This window comes from Ictidomys tridecemlineatus, chromosome 4 (assembly GCF_052094955.1).
Source record: "Ictidomys tridecemlineatus isolate mIctTri1 chromosome 4, mIctTri1.hap1, whole genome shotgun sequence".
Lineage (NCBI taxonomy): Eukaryota > Metazoa > Chordata > Mammalia > Rodentia > Sciuridae > Ictidomys > Ictidomys tridecemlineatus.
Window position 1 is genome coordinate 7,137,074 of NC_135480.1, and position 19,723 is coordinate 7,156,796.

Sequence of the window (19,723 nt, forward strand, 5' to 3'; positions counted from 1 at the left end):
GAATTTGAAATTGAAAACACAATGTCATATACATTATCTCATCCCAAAATGAAACACTTGAGTATAATCCTGACGAAATATGTGCAAGATCTGTAGGAAGAAAACTACAAAACTCTGGTGAAAGAAATCAAAGAAAAACTAAATAAATTGATTGATATTCTGTGTTCATGGTTAGAAAGACTCAGTATTGTCAAGATGTTAGCTCTTTCCATCTGGGTTTATAGTTCCAATGCAATATCAATCAAAATTCCAGAAAGTTATTATTTTTATATTGATAAATTAACTCTATAAATTGTATACAGAGATGTAAAAGACCAAAATAGATAACATAATATTAAATAAGTTGGAGGACTGGCATTACCCAACTTCAAGACTTACTATATAGTAACTACTATTACTATATAGTAATCAAATAGATCAATGGACCAGAATAGAGGACCTAGCAATAGAGCTACATAAGTAGAGCCAAGTGACCATTAACAAAGGGGTAAAGGCAGTACAAATGGAGCAAAGATGGTCTTTTCAACAAAAGGTGCTGAGCATGCAGAAAATGTATCTAGATACAGACCTTATACCCCCACAGGAATCAACTAAAATAGATCATAAACCTAAATGTAAAGGGCAAAACTATAGAAGAGAGTATAGGAAAAGATGACTTGGGTGTCTAGAAGACACTAGATAGAACATCAAAGTCATGATAATATGAAGGAAACAACTGAGAATCTGAACTTCATTAAAACCAAAATCTTGGGCAGGGGATGTAACCCAGTGGTTGAATGCTTGCCTAGCATGTGTGACGCCCTGGGTTTGATCTATCTATCTAAATATATATAATATGTGTGTGTGTGTGTGTGTGTGTGTGTCTTTGCAAAAGAACACCGTCAAGAGGATTATAATATCTTTCAGTGTAGTTTCACTTCCCTAAAAATCCTGTTTGTTTCCCCCATTCACCCCTCCTTCCCCTTTCTGCTGGCAATCACTGATCCTCTTATTGTCTCCAAGGTTTTGCTTCTTCACAACTGTCACATAGTTGGACTCATACAGCATGTAGCCTTTTAGAATTGGCTTCTTTTACTAATAATATGCATTTTAGGCAGGTTGAGCCATGCCTTTTCATGGATAGATAGCTTATTTCTTTTCAGCACTGAATAATATTCCAATATATGATGCATCAGTTTATACATTCATTTACAGAAGGACATCTGGTTGCTACCAAGTTTGGGAAAATATGAATAAAAGTAATATAAACATCCACCTGCAAGTTTTTATGTAGATATGTTTGCATCTCATTTGGGTAAATATCAAGGAATGCAATTGGTGGATCATAGGGCAGAAGTATGTTTAGTTTTGTAAAAAGTCACCAAAATATCTTCCAAAGTGGCTGTGTCATTTTTCATTCCTAGAGCAAAGAGTAAGAGTTCCTCTTGCTTTACATTCTTACCAGCATTTGATGTTGTCAGTGTTTTGTCAGTGTTTTGGATTGTGGACATTCTATTGGTGTATGGTGGTATCTGATTGCTTTTGTTTGCAAGTCCCTAAATGCCACATGGTGTTGAACATCTTTTCATCTGCTTACTTGCCATCAACTGTAGAACTTCTTTGGTGAGGGTCATCAAGCCTTTTGCCCATTTTTTAAATTGGGCTCTTTGTCTTCTTATTGCTACATTTTCTGAGTTCTTGTATATTTTGGACAACAGTCTTTTTTTTTTTTTTTTTTTTTTTTTGGTACTAGGGATTGAACTCGGGTATGTGACCACTGAGCCACATTCCCAGGCCTATTTTATATTTTATTTTAGAGACAGGGTCTCACTGAGTTGCTTAGCATCTCACTTTTGCTGAGGCTGGCTTCATCTTTTGAAAATGTCTTTTTGCTGGAATTGTGGCTCAGAAGTAGAGCGCTCGCCTAGCATGCATGAGACACTTGGTTCAATCCTCAGCACCACATAAATATAAAATAAAGACATTGCGTCCACCTATAACTAAAAAATAAATATTAAAAAAAAAAAAGAAAATGTTTTTTGCCCAGTGTTCTGGCTATGAGGCAAGCAGTTTTGCTCTTGCCAGGTGCTTCTACCATGACATGCTGCCTTGCCACAGGCACACAGGAAAAAGGACCAACCATTCCTGGACTGAAAGCTTCCAAAATAAATATACTAATAAACTGGTTATTTCAAGCAATTGTAGGGACAGAAAGCTGTCTGGAGGGCTGGGGATGTGGCTCAAGCGGTAGCGCGCTCGCCTGGCATGCGTGCGGCCCGGGTTCGATCCTCAGCACCACATACCAACAAAGATGTTGTGTCCGCCGAAAACTAGAAAATAAATATTAAAAAATTCTCTCTCTCTCTCTATCTCCCCCCCCCTCAAAAAAAAAAAAAAACTCATAGAAGGTACACCACCAAGAGTGAACTCAAGCAGAGTTCAGTGGCTCATGCTTGTAATCCCAGCAGTTTAGGAGGCTGAGGCTGAGGATCGTGAGTTCAAAGCCAGTCTCAGCAAAAATGAGGCACTAAGCAACTCAGTGAGACCCTGTCTCTTAATAAAATACAAAAAAAGGGCTGGGGATGTGGCTCAGTGGTCAAGTGCCCCTGAGTTCAATCCCGGTACCCAGCCAAAAAAAGAGTGAACTCAGAAGATACACTATGGACATTGGGTGATAATGATGAGGCAATGTAAGTCCACTCCTTGATAACAAATGTATCTATAGATTCCCTCAGTTTTCCCTACTTGTTCTCCTATCTGATTAAGAAATACAATGCCTGTTGCACAATTTTCCCAGCAGGCTTGAGCCTAAGCCAGAGAAAAATGTCTAGGTTGTTGCCTAAAACACTGAAAGAAACTAGCCCTGGCCCTAAGACCAGTTTCTTAAACCCTCATGCACTCCACACTCCGCTGTCTGTGTAGGGCAGGCCTCAGTGGCACACTCCAGTTTCCTTCCATCATCTCAAGGATATCCTGCAGCCCTCCAGGTTCCCCGATCAGTGCTGTGAACTGGTCATGCTGATGTTTAGACCTCCTTTCTTTGGAATCCCACCGGCCTCCTCTTAGGATGATATGAGCCACTCCATTGTGGGAACACCGCTGCTCCCAAGTTTGGGGTGACTACAGCCCTGGCTTGGGTAGGAGGTTGACAGTGGGAAAAGAACTATCCAGGGGTTGGGGATGTGGCTCAAGCGGTAATACGCTTGCCTGGCATGCACTGGGCGCTGGGTTCGATCCTCAGCACCACATAACAATAAAATAAAGATGTTGTGTCCACTGAAAACTGAAAAATAAATATTTAAAAAATTATCTCTCTCTCTCTCTTTCTGTCTTTAAAAAAATATGTTAAATAAAAAAAAAAAAAGAACTATCTGTGTGAGGGCAGAGGCCTACAGGAAATCTATGTACCTTCTGTTCAATTTTGCTGTCAAACTAAAACTACTCTAAAAAATGAAATCTATAAAAAGAAAGAACTCAAACTTTCTGATTTCAAAACTTACTACGGAGTTATAGTCATCAAAATAGTGCTGCTAGTGGAAGACTGGCATATAAACCAATGGAATAAAATTGAAAACCCAGAAAGAAACATGTGGACAGCTGACTTTTGACAAGTATGTCAAGGTCATTCAATGGTAGAAGAACAGTCTCATTAATAGGACTAGGACAATTGGATATTCATGTTCAAAATAATGAAGCTGGACCTTACTTCACACAGAATGAAAAAATTATTTCACAATGAATCAAAGATCTAAGTGTAAGAGCAAATATAACATTCCTAGAAGAAAAGATGGGGTAGATTTTTATGACCTTGGATTTGGCAATGGTGTCTTAGACCTGACTTGAAAAGCATAAGCCACAAAACTAGGTGAATTATATTTCATCAAATTTTTAAAAATTGTGCATCAAAGGACACTATTAACAGGGTAACAAGGTAACCCCAGAATGGAAAAAAAATTGGTAATGATAACAGTCTCTGATATCCAGAAAGTATAAAAAAATTTAATATTCAACAATAAAAAACAAATTACTCAATAAAACATGAGCAAATTATTTGAATAGACATTTCTTCAAAGATGATGTACAAATGTCATTAAAAATGTATATTAAAAGATGTGCAAAATCATTAGTCATGCTGAGCACAGAGGTACATGCCCATAATCCCAGCTACTCAGGAGGCTGAGGTAGGAAGATTACAAATTTGAGGCTAGCCTGGGCAACTTGGCAAGACTACATCTCAAAATAAAAAATAAAAAGAACTGGGGATGCAGTCCATTGGTAGAGTGCCCCTGGGTTTAATCCCAGTACTGGAAAAAAAATCCTTAGTCATCAGGGAAACTCAAGATAAAACCACCATGGCACCCCACCTCACAACTGCTAGAATGGCTGTAATTCAAAAGACAGTAGATCTGGACCAACTGGAACCCCTCCCTACTCATCGCTGGTGGCAATGTTGAAATAATGCAACTACTTTGGAGAAAAATCATTTGGTGGTTCTTTAAAAATGTAAACATAAACTTATTACATACCAGGTGTTCTACTCTGTTTAGACTGAATTATGTCCCTCCACCCCCAAAACCATGTCAAAGCCTTAAACCACAATGTGACTATATTGTGGAGTCACTAAGGATAGGACCCAAATTAAATAAGATGGTGTCCTTAGAATAAGAGGAAGAGGCAGCAGAGAACTCCTTCTCACCACATAGAGAAGACCATATAAGGGTATAGTGAGCAGGTGGCCATCTATCAGCCAGGAAGGGAGGCCTCACCAGAAACCCACCCTGACGGCAGCTTCATCTGAATGTCTAGCCTCCAGAATTGGGAGAAAATAAGTTCCTGTGTTTTAAGCCACCAGTCTGTGGTATTTTGCTATGGCACCCCTTACTGACTAATACACACTCCTAGGTACATACCCCAAATTATTGGAAACACATTCACACAAACCTTGTACATAAATATTGATGATAGCATCTTTCATAATAGCTACAAGTGGCTAAAGCAAGTCTCAGTTCATTTGTGCTGCTATTACAAAATACCAAACAGTGGGTAATTAATCAACAATTAAAATTTATTTTTGTTTTTGCATTTTAAGTAGTAGGGATTGAACCCAGGGCACTCATACCACTGAGCTACATACACAGCTCTTTAATTTTTAATTTTTTTTAAATTTGAAGAAGTTGCCCAAGCTGGCCTCAAACTTGTGATCCTCTTGCCTCAATCTCCCAAGTCACTGGATAAAAGGCACATGCCACCAAACCAGCTGAAATTTATTTCTTGCACTTCTGGAGGCTGGAGTTCAAGATCAAGGTACCAGCAGGTTCATGGCTAATGGGGCCTGGTCTCTACTTCCAAGTTGGTGCCTTGCTACTCTGATTTCACATAGCACAAGACAGAAGGGCAAAATGAGGCCTGATTAGTTCACTCCAGCCCTTCTGTAAAGTTTCTAATTGCATTTATGAGGGCAGATCCCTCAAGGCCTGATCATTTCTTAAAGGTCCCACCTGTTAATACTGCTGCACTGGGGATTATATTTTAACATGAATTTTGGAGAGACACAAACATTTAAAACATAGCACAACTCAAGTACCATCAGTGGATTAATGGATAAACAAAATGTGGTGTATCTACACATTATAACATTATTCATAACCACAAAATAGAATAAAAGAATCAGGTGTGGTTGGCACACTCTTTTAATCCCAGCTACTATCAAAGCTGAGGTGGGAGGATCACAAGTTCAAGGCCAGCTTAGGCAACTTAGTGAGACCCTGTCTCAAAATAAATAAAAAGGGCTGGGGAGGTAGCTCAGCAATAGAGCACCCCTGGGTTAAACCCCCAGTACTGCAAAAGAAAAATATTAACAAACCGCTAGATCTTATGTGGATCCTTAGAACATTGTGCTAAGTGACCAAGAAGCCAGACACAACAGGTCACATACTATAGGATTCCATTTATATGAAATGTCCAGAACACGCAAATCCATAAAGATGGAAAGTAAAGTAATGGTTGCCAGAAGATGGGGTATGTAAATGGTAATGAATGACATTTCCCCTTGGAGCAATGAAAATATTTTGGAATTTGTGATGATTTCACAATATTGTGAATACACTAAAATTATTATGTTTTACAGTTAAATTTTTTTTTGTTTTTAGTTTTAGTTCAACACAATACCTTTGTTGTATTTATTTATTTATATGTGGTGCTGAGGAGCAAACCCAGGGCCTCACATACGTTAGGCAAGTGCTCTACTGCTGAGCCACAACCCCAGCCCCGACATTTTACAGTTTAATAGGGATAATTTTATGGTATATGAATTATATGTCTATAATTTATTTTTAAATTAGGGGGCATATTGAATGTACAGGGCAGCAAGATTGAAGGACCTCTCAATGGTCAAACTGAGCAATAACAACAACCACAAAATGACACTAGTAAATGAAAACCAATGGGTAAATATCCACATAACCATGTTGATGTGAATAAGCAATTCTTTTTTTTTTTTTTTTTTTTTTTTTTTTTTTTTTTTACTTTTTGGCCATATTCGGAATCAAACCCAGGGCCTCAAACATGCTAGGCATGTGCTCTACCATTGAGCTATACTCTCAGTCCCATAAATAAGTAGTTGAATAAATAAATGAGGGAGAAGGGACAGCTCTCAAACATCAGCTAATAATTTAGGAGGAATGATGGAAGTAGAAAATCACCATCAGCAATAACTGTTTCAGGCAAGAATCATCAGTGAATGATCAGATACGTAGGCCAAAGTAAGATGAAGAACAAGTTATTTCTATAGTCACAAAACAGCTCCCTATAAGATGCTTATTTATTTTCTGCAGCACTAGGGATCACACCTAGGGCACATGCTAAGCACATGCTTTCTGATATGCACTTCACAGACTTTAGGAAATAAACAGAAAAATCCATAAAACTGAAAATTTGTTCTATAAACATCGCTAAAATTGAAAAAAAAGGGGCTGGGGATGTGGCTCAAGCGGTAGCGCGCTCGCCTAGCATGCGTGCGGCCCGGGTTCGATCCTCAGCAGCACCACATACCAACAAAGATGTTGTGTCCGCCAAGAACTAAGAAAAAATAAATAAATGTTAAAATTCTCTCTCTCTCTCTGTCCCCCTCTCTCTCACTCTCTCTTTAAAAAAAAAAAAAAAAAAAAATCTCTAGTTGAACTAATCAGTTTTAAAAAGGGGGGAAGATCCAAATTACTAATATTGGAAATTAAAGAGAGGTCACTGTTATGGATCTCATGGACAATTAAAAGGACGTTAAATAAACAATTCCATGCTTGTGAATTTGATAAATGATGTGGATCAATTCTTTGAGCAATACAAAGTACCAAAACTTACACAAGAGAAATATATAATTTGAATAGGTGTATATCTATTAAATAATTGAATTAATAATTAATAACCTTCCAAAAAAGAAGGAAGACCCAGTGGTTTCCCTGGTAAATTCTCCTGGTAAACAACAAAACAAGGGCTGGGGATGTGGCTCAAGCGGTAGCGCGCTCTCCTGGCAATATACACAAAGTTATTAACAATTTAAAACAGTAAACAAGTGGAACTGGGGTTGTGGCACAGTGTTAGAGCACTCGTATAGCACATGCCCTGGGTTTGATCCTCAGCACCACATATAAATAAATAAATAAAAGAAATGTATTGTGTCCAACTACAACTAAAAAAAAATTTAAAAACGGGAAGAAAAACTAAATATTTTAAAAGATTACTTATGGGAGGAGAAAAAAAAGATGGAACAAGGAATGCCACTAATTTCCTTTGAATATATATTACTTTAAAGATTTGACTTCAAAAGCATGTAAATAATCATGTATTTATAAAACAAAAGTTTAAATTTTAAACAACTATCTTTCAAAGTCAAAAGCAAAATGAAACTAGTGATCCTAACTAAGGATCCAGCTGGTGGTATAATCACAGAAAGAATTATTTCAAGTGACTTTAAAAACAGTAATTTGGGGCTGAGGATGTGGCTCAAGCGGTAGCGCGCTCGCCTGGCATGCGTGCTGCCCGGGTTCGATCCTCAGCACCACATACACACAAAGATGTTGTGTCCTCCCAGAACTAAGAAATAAAATATTAAAATTCAAAAAATAAATAAATAAATATAATTTGGAGGCTAGAGATGTGTAGCTGAATGTATGCCTCAGGATGTTAGGAAGGGCATATGCGATGTGTTTCTATTCAGTGATTTGGGGAAGGGTTGAAGGAAGCAGGGGCTTTTCTTCGGATTGGATGTTGACACTAGTGGGGTTATCTCAAGCCAAGCACAGTCGTGCCTGCCAGTAATCCCAGAGTCGAGGCAGGAAGATTGCAAGTTTAAAGCCACCCTCAGCAGTTTAGCTAGACTCTATGTCAAAATAAAATGTAAACTATAAAAAGGGCTGGGGAGGGCTCAGTGGTAGAGCCCTTGCCTAGCATGTGTGAAGTACTGGGTTTGATTCTCAGAGCCACATAAAAATAAATAAATATCCATCAACACTTAAAAAATATATTTTTAAAAGGGCTGGGGATGTGGCCCCTGGGTTCAATCCCCAAAACCAAAAAGAACCCCCCCAAAACAAGTGAGGCTATCACATATAATGGGATATCCTCACAAATCTTAAGTAGAAGGAAAGAAAACTAGCTGGAGTCTAGCATTGTACTTTAAAAAATAAATCATCTGAGCACCATATCACACACCTATAAGCCCAGCTATTCAGGAGCTGAGGCAGGAGGATCACAAGTTCAAGGATAGCTAGACCCTGTCTCCAAATAAATAAAAAGGACCAGGGAAGCAGCTCAGTAGTAGAGCACCCCTATGTTCACTAAGCGCAGTATCCTAGCACCCTTCCCTCGCAAATAAGTCAACATATTATAAAAGAAAGAGGGAATTTCGTTATTTTTGTGATTTGGATAATGCTCATATTTTGCCAGTGTTCAGACGTGATTTTGGAGTGATTTCGCATACCATTGATTTCCCGCTGGGAGGCAGGGCTTGCAAAGGGGAAGAACTACGCTTCCCGTGAGGCTCCGCGCCGACCGTACCCCGCCTCCCGACAGGCCTTGCGCGCTTCCCGCGCCAGCTTTGCCCTCGGCCCCAAGCGGCGCCGGGAGGATGGAATGCCGCGGCGAGGCGGTGGTGGAGAAGGAACGCATCCACCTGCGCCCGGTCACGCTGTGCGACGCGGCCCCAGCCACGCTGCACCTCCTGCCCTGCGAGGTCCTGGTGAATGGGCCTGCCCCCGTGGGGCGCTTCTTCACGCCCGCCGTCCGCCAGGGCCCCGACGGTGAGCCTCGCAGCTGGTCCGCCTTCCCGGCAGCCCCCGCGCCCGCCGGGGCTCCCGGGCAGCGGGGTCCCCCGGAGGTGGCGGGGAGGTCTTGACCCAGGTCCCGCGCTTCCCTTCTGCAGGACTCCAGGTGTCATTTCGGGGCCGCAGCCTACGGGGCGAGGAAGCGGCGGTGCCGCCCGGCTTCACAGGATACGTGATGGTGACGGAGGACAGGGGAGAGAGGCTGAAAGGGAAGCAGGACTTCTCCCGGAGCTCAGAGAGTGACGGCGAGAGAGATGAGCAGGAGCTGGTGGAAGCCCCAGAGTCGCTGGAGCGAGAATTCGTAAGCGCGGGGACAGGGTTGCAGGGGGTGCGGGCAGGAGCCGCGTCCCGAATGTTTAGCCTGGCTCCTTTCCCAGGACCGCTTTATCGGAGCCACTGGCAGCTTCAGCAGTTTCACCTTGTGGGGTCTGGAGACCGCCCCTGGCCCGGATGCCAAAGTGCATGGGGCCCTCGCTTGGCCCAGCCTCGCTGAAGCGGTGAGTACACCCTCCTCTTCTTGTTTACCCCAGCTCCAGTCTTGCCCTTGGGGGATTTGGAGATTTAGGGCTGGGGAGCACTACAGGGCCAATGGAGCCTGGCCCTGGAGAATTAGACTGGGCTGTGTGGGAAGCATGGCTTCCCGACCACTGGCCTTTCTAGAAGTGGGTATCATTCGTCCCTCCCCACCTGGCCACTATATTAGAAACTCTATAGTAGAGGTGACTCCTGTTGCAGATTCACGCACAGGTGCCTGAGGACTGAAAACCAGAGCTTGAAATTGAAAGCCACTGATTCCTTCAAACCAGTAAACCGGCTCTTCACTTGGGAGCCTGCGATTCCATCATCCCAATAAATGAGCTCTTCACAGTACCTGTGAGTCTTTGGGTACCTTGGTGCCCCTACCCCAGCATGGGTCCCATTCCCACAAGAACCTCTAGTGGCTCTGGCCTATAGAAACAATTTATTGCTGGGGGCAAGAAAGGTCAGAATTTTTTGCAGCCAGTACCCACCACACCCCCAGCTCCTACTTTACAAAAGGAATTTTTACAATCACCAGCCCTCTGTACAGTGCCCCCACCCCCATCTCACTGTACACAACTGCCTGGCACTGGTCCCTGGTTCAGAGCAGGCCTGGGCCTGTAGCCAGCTGACCCTGGAGTTGTCCTGAGCCTTGAGCTCACATTGGTGCTGTCCATCAGCTGACCCCTCCCAGGCCTATCCCTTCTTGGAGCTGTCCTCAGTCTTGTCTCCCTTAGCATGCCTCTTCAGATCCCCAGTGGGGGTAGAATGGGCTTTCAGCCCCAGTTCTACCAGTTCTGTTGGCACTGGTATGGGTAGTGCCTGGTCACCACTTTCCTCTCTTGCTCCAGTCCTTTGGAGTGAAGTGCAGACACTTGGAATCAATTCGAAGGAGTCGCTTGAGCATAGCCCGTTCATGCCCATCCACGATGTCTTCTGACAGAGTGAGGATGTACTGGCCCTGGGTAGGAGATGGGTCCAGCGGGTGGTTAGCCTATGCAAGTCCTGCCCTGAGCACCCTACTCACCTGTCCGCCCCAGCACACCCCCTACCTTGTAGTAGTTGATGAGGTTGAGATACTGTAGGGTAGAGATAACATCTTCTTTCTTGATGCTGGTGATTTCACTGATCTCACTGTGGGAGGGTAAAGGTCAGATCCTCTGAGGGTTTCCATCTCTCCCCAGAAACAGATAAGCCATGTCATGCACCCCCAGGTAGGCAGAGCCCAGCTCACTTGATGGTGATCTGTGGCCTCTCCCCACTTTCTGACTTCAGCCCCATCAGGATCTCCAATATAGTCTGGGACCAGTAACTTCGATAGGACAGGAGGCCAAGATCTGAGAGGGGCTTCTCTGGGGTTCCTGTCTTCCCTTCCACTTTAGAGAGTTCATAGCCTAAAGCAGTGGAGCAGGAGAGGATGGTAAGTGGTCGCAAATCCACACAAACAATATATAAGAACACAGACTGCAGAGTCAAGCTACCTGGTCCCTAATACTATAGTTATCTCTGCTGTCCCTCAATTCCCTCTTAAAGGTCTGAGTATTTACCTTCATCTGTGGCTAGAGGCACTGAGAGCAGCTATAGTAGAGGGGTGCTCAGGAGCCAGTGCAGGCTTATGGGTAGGGGAAATGCAGAAAAAATGGCTTATGGGAAGAAAGAGCCATTGGTTTTCCTTTATCATCCAAGTCTTTTTTGGTCTGCAAGGAACTAAGAGACACCCTCATCTCTGACCCAGGCCTAAAGATGCCTGAACTCTCCATGCACTCAGATCCTTAGCTGTGACCTTGGGAGTGTGAGCAGTTCTAATGCCAGTTTGGCTTGGCTGGGTGGCATTAAGATGCAAGGACTTTTCAAGCCCAAGAGAGGTCATTCCTTGGAGTGACCCTTTCCTTCTTACTTATGCCGACTGAGGGCCTTGGCAAGACCCTCAATCAGAGTAGAGTGGCCTCACAACTCTTCAGCTGAGTTTACATTCTCCTGTCAAGGTCCTGGAGTATCTGCTATTTTATAGAAGCCCTCCCTCATCTTCAGCTCTAATTGGCCTCAAAACAGATCTTAACCTTCCCTGCCCTTGCTACATCTTTACTGGCTAGCCTTATCTTCTTGCCCAATCTCTTGTGACTTTAACCAACCACCTTATGGCAAAAAGGACAAAGAGGCTGGTGTCCAGAGAGAGAAAACAATAAGGGAAGGAGGGCACACTTGGATTCCTACTCAGCTCTGCTGAGTCCACACTGCATGCAGAGTCCTGATCGGAGTCCCTGGAGGCTATACTCACCTCTGCAACTACAGGGAACATCCTCCCCAGTGAACATCCACCCACCCTTTGAGCTGCCTGCAATGATGTTTCTTTTGCCCTGCTAGTCAGAAATAAATACCTTGTCCACATCCCACCTCCACAGAAGTATTTACTGAGTTTCCTTAAGGATCCATTTGTTCTACCAGGCTGAGTGTTTCCTGAGAACATGACCCCATCTTGATACTATTAAACCAATAAAATTTTTTAGATAGACCATGACCTTGGTCAGGTCAAAGTCTTTGTTTTCACCTGGCAAAGAACCTAAGGCTTCCTCCCTGTCTTCCAAGTCAGAACTTGGTTATCCCAAGAGTTCTAAGAGTGGTGAGTGGGGGAAGTTGATCTCAAGGTTGGGGGTATTGAAGAGCCTATGTATAAAGAGGAGCATAGTTCTGGGCTTTAAGGAACTGACCTAAAGGAATAAAGGAGCAGGGCTCAAGTCTGTGGTTACATCAGTTTGGTGAGTTAACCAGTTCTTAAATACCTACTGCCTTTGAGGCTCATTGGACACTTGGGGATATTAACTTCTGGTTCTTGCCTAACAACTTGTATGGTAGCACAAACCCAGACAGATGAGCAACATGAGTTCACTGTTTCCCCGGGCCCTGAGTAGGAGCAGATGAAACAGATTTGGGAAAGAGAGCTGGTACTTGGAATCTTAGCCCAGGAACAGTGGAGGCTGAGAACCTACTCCAAAAAGCAGGGCAGTTACCCTGAGAAGGGAGAGGACCTTGGTAAGAGTCCCACCTTTATTTCTGGCTGGCATTCCTGGTGACGGGGATGCACAGCCAGGGTTGAGAATCACAGCAATCTGGCACATCTGCAGGTGAGGCACCACTGAGGTGCACTGACAATAGGTCTGGGCCTGCTGCAGCCCCAGCCCCAACCGGGCAGCACACATACTCACTGAACTCAATCAGCAGCTTGCCGTAGCCCCGGCGCTGGTAGGGAGGCAGGGTCAGGATGCAAGCCACATTGTAGTCTTCTGTGGACTCCTTTTCCTATTCCAGAGAAGCAAGAGTGAGGGGAGGGACCTGGCTCAGGGCAGAGCTGTGAAACAGCAAGGGTGAGTGCTGACCTTGGAGAAGTAGCCCACAATGTGGAAGCCCTTGCAGTCATACTCCGTCATGACATAGAAGAGGAAGGGGTCCGTGTCATAGTACAATGTCTTATGATCGAGGAAACACTTGGCCAAAAGACACAGATTCTGGGAGTAACTCTGCAAAGGAAAAAACCTGTCACCCTTCTGGAGAACTTCTCTGTGCTATGTTCCAGGCAGATGGGTGATAAAAATCATTGCCTGGGGCCTAACCCACTCCACCAGTTAGGCCCTCCTTGCTGCTTCGGCAGGGCTACTCGGTGTCCAGGAGCCTGTGTACTGGCTCCATGCTGGCATCTGCCTCTCTGGCAAGCTGGACAGATTCCCCCTGCTCTCTGTTCCTCCTCCACCTAAACTTGGCCTGGGGGCCTCCACTGCACCCTGCTCTACTTAAAAACTGTTAACAGTGACATGTCTCCATGAAATCAGACATGAACCAAGGTTAATGAGAGAAACTATGCCCATGTGGCAAGTCTTGGGAACCTGGCCATCAAAACCTTAACACACTAACCTGCACACTAACCTTAACACACACCTGTTGGGAACTGACTTACTCTTCTGTGGCAGAGATAAGGAATCCTGACATTCAACCAAAAAGTGGTCTTAGGGGTTTACCAACAACTTATGGATCTTGCTGCTTCAACTTCACTTTCAGTGGAGATTCACCTAGCTGTTTAACTACCTGCTTTGCACCCCAGCCACAGCTCCCCCACCAGGTGAGTCTCAGCAATCTCCATGTTTCTTCTTTCTTCCCACTGGTGCAGACTTAAACTTGCTGTGACCTCTCATGCCACCCCACTGATCTTGTTCCTGTCACCTAAGTTCTGTCCCTTCTGATAGCCTGGCCTCATTCCCTTTCCTCTGCCTTTTTTTTTTTTTTTTTAGTTGCCGATGGACACTATACCTTTATTATTTATTTATTTATTTTTATGTGGTGCTGAGGATTGAACCAGTGCTTCACACATGTTAGGCAAGTGCTCTGCCACTTAGCTACAATCCCAGCCCCTTTCCTCTGCCTTTTAACCAGAGTGGCTTTTGTCTGTCAATACATGCTATCCCTATAGGGATGTGCCTCCCCTCAGAACCTCACTACTTAGATTCTCTTACCCACTTTCCCCTTCATGTCAGGGCTCCAAGGTCATCTCTATGAAGCATTTTGGACCCTGCTAACCCACCTTGTGCTTCATGATACTTTTCATGTTGCGAACTAAGTAGCTGCTGGCAAATCTGTGTCTGCCATGGGCCATAGGCTCTTAGGGCAAGAGATTTTCTCTTATTTCTGGTCATCTATGTTTCCCCCACACCTGCCCTACAGTAAGAATTCAATTAAAACAGGCTGAAATATTCTATTGGCCAGACTCGTCAGTTTTCCTGAGCATGAAAAATGAAAGGAAGCTGCTTCCACTGCCCCCAGCCACTGACCTTATTCTTCCGTCCATCAATCTCGAAAAAGGAGATGGTACCCTTGCGGTAAATCTCATTGCCTGGAGGGTGTCGCAGGTCACACTTGGTCTGAGGAAGAGAAGATGATCAGGGGCAAGGGCAGGGTGTTGGGGCACTGAGAGGGCAGTTTCCTTGGACCCCTCTTACCAAGTGACGCTGCAGACACTTGAGGCTACGTCCATACTTGAGGCAGAACTCGCACAGGTAGAGGACAGGTAGAGTGGTAAGTTCCTGTGGGTACGGGGAGAAGTACCACGGCTTCAGGCGGTGCCGGCCCAGTTCGATGCACTCAATGTTCTTCATCCGGGTGACAATGTCGTCGTGGCTTCGATCAGACACCAGGCTGCCAGTCATGCGAGGTGCCGATGGTATTCCATCTGAGCTGTCCTGGGAGTCCTGCCCAGGACCAGTGGAAGATGACAGGTTTACAAGATGGCTCAACAGGACACTATAGCTCACAGCCCTGCCACATACTTCCTCTTTCAAGCCTAATAACAACATTATGAGGAAAGCCATAATCCCCACTTTCCCAAATACAAAACCAAAACTAAGAAACTGATAATTGGAAAAGGTCACTCAGTGACTAAAATGAGCAATGTTCTGCCTGGCTCCTAATCCCACCATCACTATGCATCACCCCTCATTTACTTTTTTTAAATAATACATATTTTTTTAGTTAATTGACCTTTGCTTGCTTTATTTATTTATTTATTAGGGAGGGGTTTTGCCAGGGATTGAACTCGGGGCACTCAACCACTGAGCCATATTCCCAGCCCCATTTTGCATTTTATTTAGAGACAGGTCTCACTGAATTGCTCAGCCTCCCCAGCTGTGAGATTACAGGTGTGTGCCACTGTGGCTGCCCCCACACCTGGTTATTTATTTTTCATGTGGTACTGAGAAACCCAGTGCCTCACATGTGCCAGGCAAGCACTCTACCACAACCCCAGCCCTCCTCGTTTATTTACTTATTTTTTCTTTTTTTTCTTTTCTTTAAGAGAGAGTGAGAGAGGAGAGAGAGAATTTTTAATATTTATTTTCTAGTTCTCGGCAGACACAACATCTTTGTTGGTATGTGGTGCTGAGGATCGAACCCGGGCCGCACGCATGCCAGGCGAGCGCGCTAACGCTTGAGCCACATCCCTAGCCCCTATTTACTTATTTTTAAAAAAATATTTTTTCGGTTGTTATTTATATGTAGTGCTGAAAACTGAACCCAGTGTCTCACACATGCCAGCCAAGTGCACTACCACTGAGCCACAGCACTTTTTAAAAAAATATATTCTAATTATACATGAGGACAGAATGCATTTTGGTCCATTGTACACAAAAGGAGCGTGGCTTTTCATTTCTCTGGTAGTATATGACGATTCATTACAGCTTTTTTTTTGTAGCTGTAGATGGACAGCAAGACTTTCTTTATTTTTATGTGGTGCTAAGGATTAAACCCAGTGCCTCACATGCAAGGCACTGAGCTACAGCCCCAGCCCTTGTATTAACTTTTAAACTAGTTGCTGAATAAACTCTCCACTCTGTATATCCTCTCCTTTTCACCTATCTTCCCTCTTGTGCTGCTCCACAGACCCACCTCATCAGTGCCCAAGCAATTCGATTTTCGCTTCCGTCCGGGCTGAGCTGCCACTGCCCTACGGGCGGATCCATTCTGCAGATGAGATGGTAGGAATAGAATGAGTGATTGTGAGATAAGTCTAAAGGAAGCTGCCAGAGTACAGAAAGGAAAAGAGATGAAATGGGGGCTCACCTGGGGAAAAACTGAAGCTGGGGCTGTCTCGCTGGGCACTGGAGTTGCTGGGGAAACCACCTCCACCTTCCGTTTCTGCAGAGAGAAACCAAGAAAGGTGGGTCAGAAGGTAGAGAAGGTGGGACCTGAGAAGAAAGCAAGGTCCCTGGAATTGCTGAGGGTACCGTTGAGCGGTGGTTGGGTTGCAGGCAGGAGCTGGAGGAGAGCGGCTGGTCGGGCTCGCCACCGGGAATGGCCTCCCGCTCCTTGGGCAGGTTGAAGCGGAGTGTGATCTGGACCGGGATTGGCAAGGTCTTCCCGCTGGCCTGGGCGGAGGCCGGCTGTAGAAATAGGTCCAGGGTCTTCCTCTGGGGTGGGTATGGTGGTGGGATGGCAAAGGGGAAGGGCCCCTCAGCATGGAGTGATCAAACCCCACCCTCTGCCTTCTCAAGGACACAAGAATAGTCCCTGGACTCTGGAAGCTACATCTGCAATTTGGCCCCCATTCTTTGCAAGTTGAAGTCAAGGAGGAAGGGTGCTGCCTCCTGCCCATCCAGGAGCCCCTAAGGCCAAGAGATGAGAGAAGGAAGAGGCAGGAGAGAAAAGGTGAAGCAGGGACCTACTCACCACCTCTCTCTCCGGAGAGCCGGGGCGGGACCCAGGAAGTCCGTTCTTGGTGGGGGTCTTGGCCTCTTTCTTGGGGAACTGGATCTTCTTTAGGTCCAGACGCTCGTGGGTCACCCATTCATCCAGACGTTTGTTGACTGCAGCAGTGGGAATGGCTCAGGAAGGAATGCCAGAGGTTGCCCCCCACACTACCCTGCAGCCCCACCTCACCCAGGCCCAGAACTCACAGTCAATATAATGGACGTAGAAAAGCTTCCGGCCACTGATGTCCTTCACGCTTAGGATCTCGGCCAGGGCTGTGAGAACAACACAGGCAGGGGTCTCAGACCATGAGGCACCACCCTTCTACGACCTGAACCCCACCCCCAAGCCGGATCCCTATGCCTCACCGTTTACAAGCTCTCGCCCAAACCCCTTTCAGTCACCAAGTGTCACCCCCTCTCCAAGCTCCGCCCTGTCCATCTCGGAGCGTCTAGAAGCCACGCCCCTCCCCCAGAGTATCTTTGCCCCGCCCGCCCCAGGATTCAGAGGCCCCTCCCCATCCCGGGGGTTCGGTTGACTCCCTCCCGCCCCTCGCCCTCAGGTTACTTGGCCCCGCCCCCCGACGTCACTCACGCCACTCATCTTCGTTGTCCTGGTTCCGCCGCAGCACGGGTAGGCGGCAGCCCTCGATTATCTCCCCCTGGGGAGACAGCGCGGCGCCAGGGTCGGCTACTGGGGGGCCTCGGGCTCTACCCACCTCCCCTGGCTCCCTCCGCCCCGCCCCGGGCACCGGACTCACCACCTCCGCCATCTTCCCTCCCTCCACTGCCACTTCCGGCCCCTCTGGGAGAGGTCACTTCCGGGACTGACCGCGGCGCAGGCCTGGGCCCTCCGAAGCTTAGTTAAGAGAAGTCCCTGGCGAGACTCCGCTGCCCAGCTGGGAGCGGGGAGCCGGCCCGCTTGGTTGGCAGAAGAACGGGGAGATCTACGCCTCGGGCCGGGTCCTAAGTAGATTCTCCACAACTTGCACAGCCATTGGAGGAAAACTGAGTCCGTCACGTGACGCCCACCGGGTGCGACGCGAATCACGTGGAATTTGTGTTTGGGCTCAGACGCTGAGTAGGGGCGTCGCCTAGTGGCGGCGGGAGCGAGCGGCGCGTGCTGGGCGCGGGCGCGGGCGCGGCCCCAGGGGGCGGGAAGTAGCTGTTTCGGAAACTGAAGGAGTGGATGAACTAAGGGGACTGCCCCGCCAAGTTTGCTAGCTTCATTCCAAGGCATGGAAATTCACGGAAGTTTTTTGTTGTTGTTGCATTGGAGTTTAGGTTTCTGGTATTAAGAATAGTACATACGAAGGCAGGAGGATGCAAGTTCGAAGCCAGCCTGGCGACTGAGCAAGACCCTGTCTGAAAAATTTTAAAAGGCTGGGAATGTAGCTTAGTGGCAGAGCGCCCTTGGCTTTCATGCCCAGTACCGCGCCAAAAAATTATAGTTCCTAACGTTATTCACTCATGCATCGGAAGAATATTTAATGAACTGCCACCGTGTTCCGGCACTATTCTGGGTGCAGGGAATTAATCCGCGAACAAAATTAATATCTCTGTCCTCACATGGGGTGGAGGGTGAAAAGAGACGCTGGATAATAAATAATAGTAAACATTAAAGAGTAAGTTTTTAGTTTATTAATGGGTGATAGAGTCCGTAGAATCTAAAAACTTGAAGATAAAGGAGATGGACAGGGCAAGTCTGACAAAACATATAGGAGTGTTTAAATAGGCGAAGAGCCGGGCGCCTACAATCCCAGTGGCTCTGGAGTCTGAGGCAGGAGGATTGCAAGTTCAAAGTCAGCCTCAGAAACACAGGGAGACCTAGTCTCAAAACTGTATCTGGGGGCTGGGGATGTGGCTCAAGCGGTAGCGCGCTCGCCTGGCATGGAGCGGCCGGGTTCCATCCTCAGTACCACATACCAACAAGGATGTTGTGTCCGCCGAGAACTAGAAAATAAATATTGAAAATTCTCTCTCTCTCCTCTCTCTTAAAAAAAACAAAAAACTGTTTTCTTTAGATGCATTTTAACTGCCACATCCAATTTTCTGTTGTCAAATATTAAAAGTATTTCCAGTTTTTCCCTATTAGAGTCAATGCCATGAAGAGGTCCTTCTACATGTAATTTTCCGCATTCTCATCTCAGCCTGATTTGCATTGAAGATGTAAGTGAGGCACGTTATTTTTGCCTTTTTCAATGATCACTTGGAGGGAGTTCTTGGATTGGAGGAAATAAGACCAGAACAGGTCAATTGGCAAGTATTGAAATCAACCATTCGCTGGTAACAGCCAATAACTATTCCCATTCATAGTATGCTAAATATTGCACTAAGCACAGTTTGGTCTCTGCCCCATTGTCAAAGACACCAGTGACACACAACAGTGAATCCATTGTTAACCTCCCAGACCTTCCTCCCTTGGTAGAGTTGGCCACGCCCTCTTCCTTAAAGCACTCTCTTCTTGGGTGCCCTGACACCAGATCCTGTCTCCCAGCTTCCTTCCTCCTTCCAGACTTGCTCATTATCTGTGTCCTTTGCTGGCTCCTTTGCTTGTGCCTGACCTCTCGCCCGAGATCAGTCCTGGATTTTATCTTTGTATCCACACTCATTCCCTTCACATCCCCTTGAGGTTCATGGCTTCAAATTCATGTCTTCAAAGCCTTTGTCTCCCTTGAACTC

At 45.7% G+C, this 19,723-nt stretch overlaps 2 protein-coding genes across 8 annotated transcripts; one reads left to right on the top strand and one right to left on the bottom strand.

Annotated features, from left to right (window-relative positions):
• The first annotated feature begins 9,041 nt into the window (after nt 1-9,041).
• On the top strand, nt 9,042-10,166 carry Rnaseh2c (ribonuclease H2 subunit C). The gene is made up of 4 exons (XM_005333424.5): nt 9,042-9,272; nt 9,395-9,597; nt 9,674-9,793; nt 10,032-10,166. The coding sequence occupies exons 1-4, from the start codon at nt 9,101-9,103 to the stop codon at nt 10,056-10,058; spliced, it is 522 nt and encodes a 173-aa protein (XP_005333481.2). The 5' UTR covers nt 9,042-9,100; the 3' UTR covers nt 10,059-10,166.
• A 74-nt stretch (nt 10,167-10,240) lies between these two features.
• On the bottom strand, nt 10,241-18,296 carry Kat5 (lysine acetyltransferase 5). Of its 7 annotated transcripts, none has more exons than XM_013362034.4 (14): nt 17,803-18,010; nt 17,637-17,703; nt 17,249-17,317; nt 17,022-17,158; nt 16,580-16,762; nt 16,416-16,490; nt 16,242-16,316; nt 14,801-15,049; nt 14,633-14,722; nt 13,190-13,330; nt 13,019-13,112; nt 11,050-11,209; nt 10,868-10,949; nt 10,241-10,776 (listed from the first exon to the last, which is right to left on the bottom strand). In XM_013362034.4, the coding sequence occupies exons 1-14, from the start codon at nt 17,812-17,814 to the stop codon at nt 10,642-10,644; spliced, it is 1,569 nt and encodes a 522-aa protein (XP_013217488.1). In that variant the 5' UTR covers nt 17,815-18,010; the 3' UTR covers nt 10,241-10,641. The 7 variants fall into 7 exon arrangements, with proteins under 7 accessions (XP_013217488.1, XP_005333484.1, XP_077901703.1 ...); XM_005333427.5 differs by having other exon boundaries at nt 16,580-16,735; nt 17,803-18,009; XM_078045577.1 differs by lacking the exon at nt 16,580-16,762 and having other exon boundaries at nt 17,874-18,296.
• Between the last annotated feature and the right edge of the window lie 1,427 nt (nt 18,297-19,723).